At 43.0% G+C, this 16,647-nt stretch overlaps 1 protein-coding gene across 1 annotated transcript in view; it reads right to left on the minus strand.

The window, feature by feature from the left end:
• The window catches only part of Ppm1e (protein phosphatase, Mg2+/Mn2+ dependent 1E), a 134,059-nt gene extending 118,468 nt beyond the window's left edge, over positions 1–15,591 (minus strand). Inside the window, exon 1 of the mRNA XM_021176229.2 lies at positions 14,967–15,591. Within this exon, the coding sequence (XP_021031888.1) occupies positions 14,967–15,421 (455 nt within the window). The 5' untranslated portion in view covers positions 15,422–15,591. The remainder of the gene's footprint in view (positions 1–14,966) is intronic.
• Between the last annotated feature and the right edge of the window lie 1,056 nt (positions 15,592–16,647).

The raw sequence follows: 16,647 nt of genomic DNA on the forward strand, positions 1-16,647 counted from the left end.
TCAAAACAGACACGCATTGAGTAGATGGCTATAACATTAGGAATTAAAAATATAGAGGGAAAAAAAAGCTGCCTCTGGCTACTTCAATAATAATTGAAATTTAAAATTTAAATAGATTGCAGCATTACTCAACTACTTAATAGGAAAAAAATATCTCCAGGCATCTTGGTAAATGAACAATTACCTTTAAAGAAAAAAATTGCCATTCCTACCAACTATGCACCAAGATGCAAACTGCTTTTTTAATTTATTGTTTAAATAATTGCTGGATTCCAAATTCTGTTTGCAATAGCAGCACTAAGAACTTTTTCATTTCTTTTCTTTTATAAAGGGAAGGGGTGACGGTGAAGAGTGCCTGCCGATGAGGGTGGGTGGTTTTTGTAAAATGATTTCTTATTTTTATATTGTGTGCATTTGGTGTTTGGCCGTCAGATCTTCTGGAACTGGAGTTTTGGATCACTTTACAGTTGGATCACAGCAGCCAGTTGTGAGCTGGCATGTGGATGCTGGGATTCAAACCCGAGTCCTCTAGAGGAACTAACTGCCAGTGCTCTTAACTGTTGAGCTATTTCTCCAGCCCCACTTTTTTCTATTATTAAAAGGAAGCATTTAAAATAGTATTTGGTGAAGAAGAAAAAAAAATCCTTAAACTGCTCTTCATCTATAGGCAGTCTCTAAACCGGCTAACTCTGCATGAAAGACAATATGAAGTCGGCTTCCCCTCTCCATTGAAAGTGAAGCTAATTATAGTAACCAGAAGATGCCTGCCTGTGGCAGAAAGGCAGAGAATTGTGTATCTGTGAGTATCTCAGGAGACAGTGTTGACTAAGTTAGACTTGAGGAAGAAAAAACCATGTCAGCCAGACATAGTGGTGAAAAGCTTTAATCTTGACACTAGGCGGGGCAGAGGCAGGTGGCTCTCTGTGTTCCAGGACAGCCTGTTCTACACAGAGAAACCCTGTCTCCAAAAGGAAGAAAGACCAATGACTGGGAAATTAGTTGGGAGGCTACTAAAGTAATAATACAAGATCTGATAAAAGGCCAGACTAGAGCTAGGGAGATGGCTGTGGGTAAAACGCTCGCTACACAAGTGTTAGGGCCCAAGTTCAAATCTCTAAAATCCCATGGAAAAGCCAGAGGTGGAGGGACAATAGGCTCACAGGCCAGCTAGCCTGGGGTACACAGTGGAAAAACAAGGTAGAAAGTGAAAAGTGACACTGAAGGCTGTCCTCTGACCTCCAGAGATGCCTGGACTCACACATGGACACATGCACTCATGTGTGTGCGCACACACACATACATAACATGAGAAACTTTAAAAAATCATCTGAATTAAGCAAACGGCAATGATAAAAACTCCAGGAGTTACTACACTTGCTTGCATCTTCACTGAGATTTTTCTTGATAGAAAATAGGTTTGCAATGTAACAAGAATCATAAAATGGTTGCCATTGACTGCCATTCCTTACCTCAGACTCTCTAGAGAACAGTACATTGACATACCGATAGGGAAACTTTTCTTTCGCATCTGTCTTGGCTTTCTCGTCTACAGAATTATTTACTAATATAATAATCTATTTCCTGCCATGGATAAGGGAGGGAACAAGCCTGTAACAGTGGCGAAACCAACTCTCCACAATGTCGTGTCAGGACAGTGCGCTACTGGATGAGGGCAGCAGTCATTCCAGATGCAGACAATGCTGACCGTCACCAGATTTATAACTTGCACTTTATTTTCCACAAAGATGCTTTTATTTACCAATCTAAATTGGAGAAGTGCCCTGGGCAAGGCAGGCTTCCCCACCCACTCCCCAGATATGGTCTTTGTCAGTGCCGCTGATAATAACCTCAGGCTTGAGTTCTTTTTCTCTTTTCTCTTTAAGTCAAAATGTTGGACTGAGGCTGTGACTCAGTTGGTGGAGCACTTGTCCAGCACACCCCGAGCCCTGGCCTACATTTCTACTACTATCTGAAACCAGGCATGTGGGTGCACACTGTAATCTCAGCCTTGGAGGAGGGGAGAGAGGACTGAAGACTCAGAATTATCCAAATACAGATCAAGTTCTAGGCCAGCCTGGGCTACATAAGATGCTGTTTCAAAACACAACAACAAAAGGCAAAGGCCGTGGGCTGGGTGGGGCTATAGTTGAGTTGGTAGAGTGCTTTCAAACATGAACAGAGTCCTGAGCTCAATCTCCAGTACCACATAAATCAGCAGTGGCGGTGCATCAGGCCGGTCGGTAGCCCAATACTCGGGTGGCAGAGGCAGGAGGATTAAAAGTTCAGTGTTATCTTCAGCCACATAACAAGTTCAAAACCACCGTTTCATATAATACTTTTTTTTTCCAGGACAGGGTCTCTCTGTGTAGCCCCAGCTGTCCTGGAACTCACTCTGTAGACCAGGCTGGCCTTGAACTCAGAGATCTGCCTACCTTTGCTCCTTAGTGCTGGGATTAACCACCCAGCACATGATACTCTTTAAAAAAAGACAGGTGATAACTCAGACAATAATGGTTTTTGCCACCAAGCCTAATGACCAGAGTTCCATGCCAGGAACATACATGGTGGAATGAGAGAGCTGACTCCTCCAAATTATCCTCTGACCTTCATGTGACCTCTAAACACATGCCCACACATATAACAAACAAACAAATGTAATCTTTTTAAACTAGAAAGAAATAAATAATTCTATGGGGAAGAGATATTTAAAAATAAAACCTAGTAGTTGAGTTGAACAATAAAAGAAAAGAAAAGAAAAAAAAAGCTGATTGAGCAAAGAAAACAAAAGCCCAGAGGTGGGGAGAGAGCACCTCGGTTCTGCAAACTCCATCAAGATCTTTATGATTGGGGAATAGTTACCAGCAAGAACACAGGGTAGCTGAGGTGAGAAGGGGTGAGGCAGCCGGGAGCAGCCTCAGGTAGGACCCTGCAGGCTCATCAAGCAGGGCAGCCCCAGCTACAAACTGAGGACACTAGATACGTTTAAGAAGACAGAGAAGCAACACCCTGAAATATGCAAAATTGCCTGCTACTTTGTAGCTTGGACCAGGCTGGTGCAAGGCAGAGCATTTTGTTTTCATTTAGAAATGAAATGAAAAGGTTTCTAAACAAAATAATTAAAATGCTCCATTTTGCTTCTCTATGAGGGGCTAGAGACTTCCTGAAATGGTTCCCTAAAGACGCACAGCTCTAAACACGGAAACCTAAGAATGTGAATGGGACATCACTTGATGTTTGTGTGCTTATTACGCTGTGCTAGTTTCTCTCCCAGTGCTAGGGATTGAACTCAGGGGTCCCACACATGAGGGATAAAACTGTTATCACGGAGTGAAGCGTACAACTCCAGCCTTTAAAGGAATATGTATTACGTCTAAACCTGTACTGTTTGCTAGGACAACCACTGACCACCCTGTGGCTCATAAGTGTTCAAGTAGAGATAGAATTGTGCTGTCTTTATAAAATATGCACAGGACTTTAAAAACATGAAATAAGAATTTATATATTATTTATGTAGATTACAGAGAGATTGAAATGTAAATGTTTTGGGTACTTCTGGATAAATCAGTTATTAAGAATAAACTAACCTCTTTTTCTTTTCAATTTTTTTCTCTTTTATTCAAGATAGGATTTCCCTACATAATCCTGGCTGGACTCATTGTATAATCCAGACTGGCCTCAAACTCACAGCAATCCTTCAGCCTCGGCCCACTGACTGCTGAGGTTACAGCTACCACACCAGCTCTTTTCACTTTCTGCTGTGTGATTGATGCAAAATTTAAAACAATACGTGTGACTCATATTTACATTCCTATGGAATAGGGGATGGGGGGCGGGGTTAGCTGAATGGTGAAACATCTGCCTAGCAAATACACAGCCTTGGTTCAGTCATCAGCTGCAAGAAAATACAACAAAACAACAAAACCAGGGCCGGGCAGTGGTGGCACACGCCTGTAATCCCAGCACTTGGGAGGCAGAGGCAGGTAGATTTCTGAGTTCAAAACCAGCCTGGTCTACAGAGTGAGTTCCAGGACAGCCAGGACTGCCCAGAGAAACCCTGTCTCGAAAACAAAACAAAAACAAAATCAAACAAACAAAAAACAACAACAACAAAACAGGTAACCTACTCGATAGAGCTGGTCTAGCGTTCTAGGTACTCATTCCTCTTCTACAATGTTCCAAATCAGGATTATAATCAGCCAAAAGTATTTGTCTCTATATAGCTGGGTAAAAATGAAAGGTGTTATAGCAAATGAAATAGCAACAAGACGGGATAGAGAGATGGCTCAGTGGCCCAGCACCTGCATGACAGCATACAACTGTAACACTGGTCCAGTGCCCTCTTCGGCCTTCCCAGAATGCAACACACACACAAGATTAAATTTACTTACTTTTAAATTTATTTATAGAATGGAGGGTTTTTCTGAGGCTTATGGTTCTAAGGGTTATGATAAGAGTCCCTCACCATCAGAGAGGGGTAAACAAAATTTTAAATAACTAGAATGTAAAGAAAGCAGACCTCTCACAGTGCTATTGGACAAAGCAATTTGGTAATATTGATACAAAATACCAATCTGACCATTCTTCTTCTAAATATACAACTCAGAAAGTTATGAACATATGCATATGGAGACATATCCAAAGTGTAGGGAATTTATAGGGCAGAGGTCACCGGCAACTGCAATGCCAGAGACTTCATTTCCCATACTCCTTTGTTGGGGAATGCAGGTCATGGTGCACATGACTAGTCTAGCCAGTGGAACATGAAGAAAAATGATACATCTTTGCTACCTTTAAGGCCTGGCCTCTAAAACCCGCAAACACCAGTCTCTTTCTAATTGTTAACTGATGGATGCTGATGCCTACAGCAACTTTGCAAAGCTCCAGAGCTTCTATCAGCCTGGCTCTCTCTCACCAAAGCCATGAGACACAGATCCTTCCTTGCTACTGAAGGGACTCCATATGAGCAAGAAATTAACGTGATAAAACTTTGAGGTTTCAGGATGTTTCCATTAGGACAACTAGTGTTCACTTCCTGATATGTGAATACTATCTCCAAAATGGAAACGACCCACATGTCCACCAAAATGAGACTGAATAAATAATCACAGCCAAGAAGAAAACAGAATGTAGTAGCTAAAAATGGGAAGATAAAAGAACTACTTCTACTGGGTACATCTGTTTTTCAAAGGTCTTTAAAAAGCTCATTACCAAAAAAACCAAAAACCTCACTATGTGTTGACCAAATCAGGTGCAGTTAAATGTATTACAGGCTGGGTTTTTTTTTTTGTTTTTTGTTTGCTTTTTTGTTTTGTTTTTTTGTTTGTTTGGGTTTGTTGTTTTTTTGTTTTGTTTTGTTTTTTTGAGACAGGGTTTCTCTGTAAAGCCCTGGCTGTCCTGGAACTCACTTTATAGACCAAGCTGGAATCAAACTCAGAAATCCGCCTGCCTCTGCCTCCCGAGTGCTGGGATTAAAGGCGTGCGCCACCATGCCCGGCTACAGGCTGGTTTTGAACTTGCAGCAATTTTTCTGCCTCAGCCTCTGGGTGCTGGGATTACAAGTATGAGCCACCACACTTGGTTCCATAAAAAGTGTTTCATTTCATTAAAATAATTGAAACTGTAGTAATATGTTGAAACTAAATAATGAATATATTAGCATTTTGTCTCATTCTGTTTTTTTTTTTCAATAAATTACTTTATAATACTAACGCTCATTTCTTTATACTGTCATGCATGGATGATCAAAAAATATATAAACTGAGAAATGGGCTCATTGATGGTTTATTTCATCTCTGTAGGAACATCATATAGTGTACTTACTCAAAAACACTATGTCACTAGGTAATATAATCTTATTGTACCAACATTGTATGGTCCGCCGATGTAACAAATACTGTTATGACTTGTGTGACAAAAAAAAAACCTGCTTCAAGTATAAAATAGTAAAATCATGTTAAAAGACATTAGAGCTAGGTAACTAGGTATCAAAAACCTTAAAATAAATACATAAATATCTTGTTGTTGTTGTTGTTGTTGTTTTGCATTTTTGTGGGGGGTTTGGTTTTGTTTATTTTTATTAAGACAGGATCTCTCTATGGAGCCCTGGTTGTCCAGAAACTTCCAAGCTGGCCTGGAACTCACAGAGATCCACGTATTTCTGTCTCCCAAATACTGGAATTAAAAGTGTGTGCCACCATACCCAGATGTAAATATCTTTTAATATAGCAATCTCAAATCCAGAAATAAGTCTTAAGAAAATGAGACTTATCCAAAGGATGATCACCACAATATCCTCAAGTAATCAAAAGCTGGGAACACCTAACATGTGCTTAGAACTCAAATTACTGAACACTCACAGAAAATCCTATAAGTGAGGAGAGACGTGATATATATATATATATATATATATATATATATATATATATGAGAGAGAGAGAGAGAGAGAGAGAGAGAGAGAACCATACATTGCCTGCATCTTAGAAGGGACTTTGGACGTTAGACACCTTTAGAACTGTAAGACTATGGGACTCATGTTATTGGACTGAGTTTATTTTGCATTGCTAGATAGGATGGCAACAAGCCAATGGGAGAAGGGACAGAAAACTATAGCTTGGATGTAAAATGTGCACCACAGGGTCATACATTTGAACACTGCCGTTTGGGAAGGGTGTGGAACATTTTAGAAGGGGCCTCGCTGGTAGACACGGGCACACAGGGGCAGGGCTTAGACAGTTCTAGGTAGCCCAGTTTTGGCTCAACATTTCCATTTCCTCATCTGTCCAGATAGAACATGTCACACCTAAAGCTCTGCCACCATAAAGGGCATCCCACCCACCATGCTTCTCTGTATCCTTTTCCCCTAGGCTGCTTCTTACTTCTGTAGAATATTTTTTCTCAGCAACAAGTCACACACACACAGCATGCACGCATAATCTGTCAACTTGTCAGGGTCTGCCTATGAAGGAGCTGCGAGACTGGTTTAAATGAGATTGGAAGATGCACTATGGCCGGCACTATCTCATAGCCAGAGCCCTAGGATAAACGTGAGAAGGCAAGCGAGGTGCTGGCGCTCACTTCCATCTGCTTCCTGCCAGTATTCTCCTATTCTTCTGCTCCGTGGCTGCAGCTGCATCCTCAAGCTGTGAGCCAAAATAAACCCCCTTTCCCTTCTCCTGCTTTTGTGAGATGCTTTGTCAATGATGAGAGAAACAAGCAGTGCACAGGACCTTGGTATTATAGCCCAGGTTAGCTAAACTCACCATCCTCCTGCCTCAGCCCTCTAAGTGCTGGGGGTTACTGGCTTGTTTTGTTTGCAGTGCTGGGATCAAACTGCTTGTCATGCCCATGCTACACATGTTCTTGCCACTGAGCCACATCTTCACCCCACTATACCAATCTCTCTCTCTCTTTTAATTCCCCACTTTAAAACATGGTTTCACTATGGAGCCCTGGCTGGCCTCAAACTCAGAAATCTACCTGCCTCTGCCTCCCAAGTGTGAAAATGAAAGGTCTGTGCCACCATGCCCAGACCAGTCTGTTTGTTTTTTAAAGATCTATTTATTTATTTTATGTATGTGAATACATTGTCATTGTCTTCAGACACACCAGAAGAGGGCATCAGATCCTGTTACAGATGGTTGTGAGCCACCATGTGGTTGCTGGGAATTGAACTCAGGTCCTCTGGAAGAGAAGTCAGTGCTCTTAACTGCTGAGCCATCTCTCCAGCCCTGTTTGTTTGTTTTTGAGACAGGAGACAGGGTTTCTTTATGTAGCCCTGGCTGTCCTGGAACTCACTATGTAGACCAGGCTGGCCTTAGAATCAGAGATCCACCTGCCTGTGCCTCCTGAGTGCTGGGATTAAAGGCGTGCACCACCACTGCCCAGCAGACATTTCTTATATACCAATGTTTCTTAAACACACAACATTTCTGCTTGTACTCTACTCATTTCTGAAACATACTATCTTTTTTGGAAAAATTATGTTTAACTAAGTAGGGCACAACAAAAGTTTTATGCAGTAGGCAGTGGTAGGGTACACCTTTAATCCCAGCACTTGGGAGGCAGAGGCAGGTAGATCTCTGAGTTTGAGGCCAACCTGGTCTACAGAGTTCCAGGACAGCCAAGGCTACATTAAAAACAACAACAACAAAACAACAAAACTTGTGTTTCTGTTACAAAGTTCAATCTTAAACTTAAAAACATATATATTTATGGGTGTGTATAGGCATGAGTATTTGTGTGTGTGTGTATGTGTGTTGGGTTTGGGGGATGTGGTGGGAGGTATGCACACAGAAGCAGGAGGAGGAACTGGATCCCTCACAGCTGGAGTGTTGACGGTACACCTGTCTTGTTAGGGAGTGCCAGGACTCGAACTATGGTCCTCATGCTTGCATAGCAAGCCCTCAGTCTCTGAGCCATCTCTCTAGCCCCCAGTTATTGCAGAAAAATTTAAGTTATTTGTCCATTTCATGAGAACTAAAAAATTTTAAACTAGGAAATATAATCCTTAATTTTATTTAATCAGGCACAGGTGAACTGCACAGTTTACAATGCTCTAAAAGTTAGAGCAGGCACCACTATTAATCTCTGAGTCACAGGTTTACTGCAAAATCAGCTGCGTTCAGAGCAAATTACCAATTTCCATAATTACAGCAAATATTAATAGCACTTATCTTCTTGGCACAACTGGGGATTGGATCTGAGGTCTTCCTTATGCTAGGCAAGAGATTCACCACTCAGCTACATCCTCATCTTCAACTCTTGCATTTTGGAAGAGCATGCTATGTGTCCTTAAACTTGCTGTAGCACAGGCTGGCCTCAAATGGGCCATCCTCCAGCCTCCATCTTCAGAATGCTGAGAATTACAGTTATGCACTACCATGCCTGGCTTAATTCTATATTTTGTATATAATAGATTTTTGCCATTTTTCTTTTGCTCTTGTGAATTTAGTTACACCTTACTGTAAAGATCACCGGTTGAATGGAGGAGATATAGACATTAGACATGAGTGAAACAAGAGCTTATAGAGTATGTGCTGGGCAGTCTGGAAGGGGACATAGAAGGGACACAGGTCATCATAAGTGAGGGGATGGTTTCCTAAACAATGCACAAGAGATTGGGCTGAGTGGTGGCTGGAGTGTATTCTCAGCAGAGTAAAAGACACGATTGGGGAAATGCAGATATTAAAGAGAGAATAAGATATGCACACTGACATAGTCTGCTGTAGCTGGTGTAGTTGCTAGAAGTGGATGGGGAGAGGGATACAAAGTCTCACTTCCTACAGCTCGGCTTTGCCTAAAGAAAGGTCCAGCTTTGTCCTCAGGTCTGAGGAGGAAGGTCTCCAGAATCTCTGATTACATCAGAGATAGTCCTAAGAGTAGATGCCAGTGAGAATTCTGAAAACTGGGACTTGGGTGGGACTCAGAATGTCATACTCTGAGCACTGCACCACGTATTTGCACTGGGTGATGTACTCCTGAGCATAGAACACTCTTGACTTCTGCTGCTTTTGTAGAGTACACCTCTTCCTTGCGCTGGTTTTAATCTATAGCTTGTCCTTGCAATAAACTATATTCATAGTGGTCAATGAGTTCTATTTGTCTTTCTAGAGAAGTACTGGATTTGAGGGTAGTTTTGAGAAACCCCAAACATTCAGCACTGGTCTTAGAAATGAGGGTGGTCTTATATGATCTCTTTCTTCTAAACTTTGTTGGAATTCTGTCTTTATAGTTGGGATCAGAAATCTTGTATTAACTCACATAGTAAAAGAAGAGAACTGACTCCCAGAAGCACACCCCCCCCACACACACTATACATATATATGTAATATTATTACTAATATTAGTGTGTATATATATATAGCAATATATATTAGTAATACATATTACTACTAAAATTTTTAAATGTTTTAGCATAACACTTAGAAAATCTATATAATCTGAAGCTGGAGAGATGGTTTGGTGGTTAAGAGCACTCACGGCTCTTCCAGAGGACTCAGGTTCAGTTCCCAGCACCCACATGATGGCTCACCCATCTGTTAACTATGCATGTGGTGCACTGACACAGACATATGTCAACTAAACACATACAGAGAGAGAATAAATAAAACTTAAAAAGAAAAAAATCTATACGACTCAGTCTGATAGTAGTAACTCCGGCCACAAAAAAAAGGTAAATAAAATGAACAAGAGGGAATAGTGTAAATGAAACATTTACAAGGTTAAATAGACAAATCAAATGTGATATCAGGGATATACTCACGACGAAGAGTATCGGGTGTCAGGCTGGAGCTGGAGCTGAGGGTGTAAGGCTAACCTAGCTTGAAATCCCCACAACACAGCAAACAGCCACTCCGAGATTACCAGGGTTTTAGACACCAGGTGGAAGCTGTTCCATTAGCAGTCAAAGCAAGGATGGAGACAGAGCTGGGAGCCATTAGCACAACCACAACAGCCAATCACGTGAGTGAATGGTATTGAGGACAGAGCAGTCTCGAGAGGGTCAAGGACAGAACATCGGCATAAGACGACGGGAAGGCTATTTGAAAACTCACAGCAAAGTGCCAGCCTCAAAGGCGAAGAGAAGAGAAAAACTTGGGAACTACGATTGACACTAAGCTGTATTTATATCACCCTTTGTGTGTGTAAGTTTTCTCCACTTTTTTTAGTGAACCTTTATTACTCTTTATAAGGAAGTGTTTCATTTTTGAGATGAGTGATATGATTTTCATGTGTATGTACGTAAAAACGAAACAAAGCTGAACGATTTTCTGACCTTTCCCAAAGTCATTCATGATTCAACAGAACTGATTCAACAGAACTGAATTATTAGTGTCTATAATCAGTGATTTTGTTTTCCAAACCATTCTAAAAGTGCCATCTTCAATGCTACAGCGAGCCATCTGTAACTACTTAACTTCGCCAGCCTGCTGTGATAGCTCCCTTCCCCCTTGGGAAGCCCATCCCAGCCGAAAGGAATAACCGAGAAAACAACTGCTTTGAAAATGTGACAACTCAGCTTTAAAATGAGACTTCAGTGTATTTGATCCTCACAGATTCAAACAAATTGATCCTTAGTGTTGCATGGGGCTGGGAGACACACAGTACTGACTGACTTATTAACCTATGCGAGTTGCTTATACCCTCGAATTCAAGTTGAATATAACATCAGTTACAATGTCTTAAGTGAGAATTAGGAAGTCAGGAGATGTGGCTTAATGGTAGAATGGATACCTACCAGGAGAAAAGGAGCCAGGCATGGGATCCTAGTACTTGGAAGATGAAAGCAGGAGAACCTTTCCATAGGTGGGATGGGAGCTGTTGATATTTTAAAATTATTGCTCTTTCAGAATTACATGTTGCTTTTGCATAGGAGTGGGATACTGATATACAAGTTTTATATTTTGAAGCAGTAAGGTAAAATTTTTATCCTAAATATTACTCTAAAATACTTTTTAGCCAGAGATGGTAGCTTACCCCATTAAGCCCAACACTTAGGAGACAGAGGCAGGAGAATCTCTATAGGTTCCAAGCCAGCCTGGTCTACAGAGTGAGTTCCAGGACAGCCAGGCCTACACAGAGAAACCTTGTTGAGAGAAAACAAAACAAAACAAAACAAAAATCCAAATAAACAACCAAACCAAACCTCTTCTCAAAAGAATTTCTTTACTTTTATTTTTGTGTGTGTGAACTGTATATATGTACACCACATCCATGCTTGGGCCCACTGAGGATAGGAAAGGGCACAGGATCCATTGAAGTGGAGTTAAAGGCAGTCATGAGCCGCTAGACATGAGTGCTGGAACCAAATCTCCATCTGTATACAATAGCAGCAAGCGTCCTTCTCCAGCTTCTAAGACACTTTCAAGTTGTCTAAACCTTCACTCTTTTCTTAGCTACATAACTTGTTTTTGTTGTTGCTGCTGTTTGAGGGGTTTTGTTTTGGGACAGGGCTGCTATGTAGCCCTGGCTGTTCTGGAAATCTCTCTGTAGATCAGACTGGTCTCAGAACTCAAACAGATCAGCCTGCTTCCCTAGTACTGGGATTAACGGTGTGGGCCAGCACTGGCTGGCGATCTTGCTACCTGTTTTAAGTCACTTCTGAGTTTACCAAGATTAGGAATAACAGATGTCTTCTGTTCTTAGTCTCAAATTTGAGAGAACCAAATAATGGAGGAAAATGTGTTACTATACTACACTCCTAAGCAAAATTTCAGCTGGGCATGGTGGCAAAGGACTGAGAATATAGCCCAGTGAACTTGGTGAACAATCATTAGGTCCTAGGTTCAATTTCCAAAACAGGTGAAGAGAAAACACGGAGAGAAGTTGAGATAATGTATCTTTTTAAGTCTTCTTTATCTATTTGTGGTCAGCTTTACTTCTAGGGACAGGAGAGAAGACTTGGTGTTTAAGAGTCTCAAACAAACAAACAAACAAACAAACAAAACAAAAACAAACAAACAAACAAAAAAAAAGAGCACTCACTGCTCTTTTGAGGACTGGAATGGGGTTCCCAGGACCCATGTGTCAACAATTAGCATCAGCCAGTAACTGCAGCTCTAGAGGATTCTACACCCCTGGCTTCTGCAGGTACCTGAACTCACATACACATACCTACAAAGAGGCACATAATTTTCTCAGACATTTGAGGTCATCATTCCCTCTGTGACAGGTGTTTTGAGAGTCAGAGATTAAGCCAGGAAATGTTGGAATAATTTCTACAAGACTCGTTTGTTTTTTTTTTTCAAATCTGGATAGAGGCCTCACATGTAAAATGAAGAGCTTGAACAAAACAATGGCCGAACACTACAGTTGGCTGATCCTGATTCTCCTGACTAAGTCTTAAGCTTTTTTTTTTTGGGGGGGGGGAATAAAATAAAAACTAAAATTGTCATTACACATTTTGGAACTTTTTTTTTCATTTTGAAACTTTTAACCCACTAAGCACCTTAAAGATACGTCACGCCGGGCGTGGTGGCGCATGCCTTTAATCCCAGCACTCGGGAGGCAGAGACAGGCGGATTTCTGAGTTCGAGGCCAGCCTGGTCTACAAAGTGAGCTCCAGGACAGCCAGGACTACACAGAGAAACCCTGTCTCGAAAAAAAATAAATAAATAAAATCTTAATCTTAAAAAAAAAAAAAAAAAAAAAAGATACGTCACATAAACGAGCCAGCCATTTTATCTCAACTAGCATCAGAATAAAACACAGTACAAAGTCTGATATTATGTGAAGTCAGAGTATAAGTGTCCAATTTAAAGGGAAATAATATTTTCTAGCTGTAATTTTGCTAGTTTTAACTCAAACTCAAACTTCTGTGCTCCATTGGCGATTGCCTTCTCATCGTAATCATTTTTCTAATTGATATGTACATTAAGATTAATCTTGTTTCCTTATCACATTAAAAAAAAAAAAACACTCACATCTTACCATGTCATTCTGTGCATCTCAGTTTTAAAAGCCTTGAAATGTCCAGGACTGTACTACATTAATGGCAGTACGGGAGCGTCCCTAATCCTTAAACTGTCCCTACAATTCTGGGAGTGTATGTGTAAAGGTAAAATCTGTCCATAGAGGACTCGTCTGAGGTAAATCCCTTCACTTTGGTAAATACTTCCTCTATATTTAAGTGTCTGAATCATGTAATTTTTTAAAAAATGGCATTCTGTAGGTCCTTTTCTGTGATAGTTTACAAAAAAAAAAAAAAAAAGAAAGAAATACTCAACCATTAATGCTGTTTATCCCCAGGTGGTGGTATTACACGCCATTTTATTTTTGCATTTCCCCAAAACACACAATTCCCCTGGTAATTGAACAGTATTTTAAAATTAATTACTGGATGGTTTATAAAGTGTGGCATCCGCACAGTCCAATTCTACAGATCTGCTCAGTGGCTTTTCCCTTTGACAAGCTGCTGCTTTTAAGAGGAGAATGGTTTGATCAGTTGTCTATGAGGTCTGATGAAGACAAAATAGCTTTCTTTTCTAGGCCCCTCCAGGCTTTGAAGAAATCCAGGAATTGGGTTTGAACTTAGCTGCAGTGAATCTTGCGGTAGTAAACTTTTTGGGTGGTCAGAGTAACACCTTTCATTACAACTATTAGTTGAATGGCAAAAGACTCTCGGGTTTCCCAGTGTTTGCAGAGGCATTATTTCAGAACAATTCCATTTGGAAAGAAACACGATTGTAAACCGTTTCTATTTCAAGCCCATAAAAAGCAGAACTCGGATGAAAGGCAAAGCCTTGACCTTTCTATTTTAGACTTGCATCTGGGTAGCTAAGCCATCTGCTTTTCTCCCACCTCCCACCCCATCGACTTAATGGACTGAAAATACTGCACTTAATTGCAATTTTATCCAACCAGGCTGACTTTTCTGACTTACGACCCCGTCTTTTCACCTAACGGCTTGCTCGGTAGGGTTTTACTTACCCTTCCTTCCCAATTCCTCCCTACAGCTCTCAATTATAAGCTGTCAAATGTCTGCAAAGTATGATACTAGGCTCTCACGTAAGAAAGCCATCTATAGAGCCTTTTCATTTCAACAGTGAGCGCCTGACGGAAAATCTAGGGGTCTGGGCTCCTCTGGACACCGACGGTATTAGCTTTGTTGCGGTTATGTAGAAAGGCACCTCTTTCAGTCCGTAAAGGAGTCGCGCGTCCCCGCCGCCCAACAAGGAACGCAGCCCGGGAAAGGACAGACAGACGAAGGTGGGAGGAAACCCCGGGAAGAAAGGCGCAGGGAAGAATGGGGAGCCCAAGACGGGAGGGAAGACCTTGGCAGGAAGGCTCTGGAGGAAGGTGTACGAAGTAGCCGAGAAGCTGGCCGAGAGGGCGGGCGAAGAGGGGCCGGGGGCAGGCGGGGGGGACCCCGCCCGGGTGCCCCGCGGGGACATGGGTGGCGGGGACGGGAACCCAGGCCAGCACCCCGGGGATAGCGGCCCACCCGCGGCCGAGCCCCGCTACTTAACTATTTGTAGAGCTGCTGCAGGCACAGGTCCAGGCTCTCGCCCTCCACCTCCTCTCGGGTGATGCGCTCCGACAGCGGCCGCGGGAGCGGGGGCAGCGGTGGCAGCTGGGGCTGCGGCGGTGGCGGCACGGCCGAGTGCCCCGGGGCAGCCGCTTCCTCCTCTTCCTCCTCCTCGCCCTCCGCCGCCGTCTCCTCCTCCACCGCCTCGTCTTCGGGCTCGGGGTCTTGGTCCTGCTCCCCCTCCTCGGTCGCCTCTACCGTCGCAGCGTCCTCCCCCGGTTCCTCCCCCGAAGCCTCGGCCGCCTCAGCCGCGACCAGCTCGGCTTCGGGCTCGGGCTCCGGCTCGGATTCGGGTTCGGGCTCTGGCTCGCCGCCGCCGCACGGTCCGCGGAACTCGCCCAGGAACAGCTCCAGGAAGCGCCGGTAAGTTTTCTCCTCAGGGATGCAGCCCGCCATCGTTGCTCATGCCCCGAGGTCCACCGGGAAGGGGGTGGGAGGTGAGCCCAGGAGGAGGAGGGGGCTGCTTCGGAGCCTCGCCTCCCGCTACGGAGGGGGAACGGCCGCACCGGCACCGGCGATCAGCACTGGGTTGCCTGGAGAGGGCTCCCGCAGGCGTGCGCGCCACCGAGCTCGGACGTGCGCGGCCCGGGGGCGGGGGCGGAGCGCGCCACCCCGCTCCGGTCTGGAGGGAAAGTTGGTGGCGGGCGCGCGCACAGGGTCCAGCGGCGGCCCACCCGCAATCCCTACCGAGAGCTCAGCCCACGCTGCCTAGAGACTGTCGCCATGGCAACCGGTTCTAATTAAGAATTCCAAGGTCCCTCCCGTCGAGTCTGTGGAGTGGTAAGGACGCTGGACTCCTGCACTCTAACTTCGAATGTTCTTTGTGGGGTGAAGACCCTAGTTTCATGATAAGCACTGAGACATCTCTATTGGTTCCACCAGGAGTGTACTGACTTCAGTTTCCTTATCTGCTTGCCTTGCCGTAGTATATCTCTTGATCCGATGGCATGCAGTAAACACCTTTTACTGATGATATGCGTCGAAAAAGTAAAGGTCCGGGCACGAGCACCCAAAAAGGGTAGTTTCCTTTGCCTAGGTTCTTTCGTTTGATTCTATGTATCCTCCTTTCTCAAAAAGATGAACGTGAGAAATTAAACAGTAATTCGCTTGCTTAAAAGTCAAGACTTTCTAGCTGTGGCATTGATGTTAGAGCCCAATTCAAAGTCTCCAAAGCCTTTAGAATCTTTCCCCTTAACTCTGCTCTATGAAAATCTAGCTGTGCCTCGTATCCACACAATGTCTTATTTATACAGGGCTTTGCAGTTTACACGTGTTCGTCTCTAATCCTCACAGCCTTTTAAGGCAAAGGATATTACCGTTAGGATTCTGTTTTACAGATGAGGAAACAAGCCTTCAAAACAGTGACTTTGCTCAAGGTCAGAAGCAAGCGATGCAACAAGAATTCAATCCGAGACTGAAATGGTAGATTTCACTTGTAAGTTTTCCATCACCCAAAAACCCCTCCTTAGTTTCTGTATAATGCATGCCATTATATTATACTATCCTACCATATAATCCGTATTTTTGTCTATATTTTGTTTGTTCTTCCCCACCACCTCCTGTGTCTCTTCTTACTCCCTCCCCCAAGCTAGAACTGAAATGACTTTAAATTATTCTAATTT

The sequence above is a fragment of the Mus caroli genome, chromosome 11 (assembly GCF_900094665.2).
Source record: "Mus caroli chromosome 11, CAROLI_EIJ_v1.1, whole genome shotgun sequence".
Taxonomy (NCBI): Eukaryota; Metazoa; Chordata; class Mammalia; order Rodentia; family Muridae; genus Mus; species Mus caroli.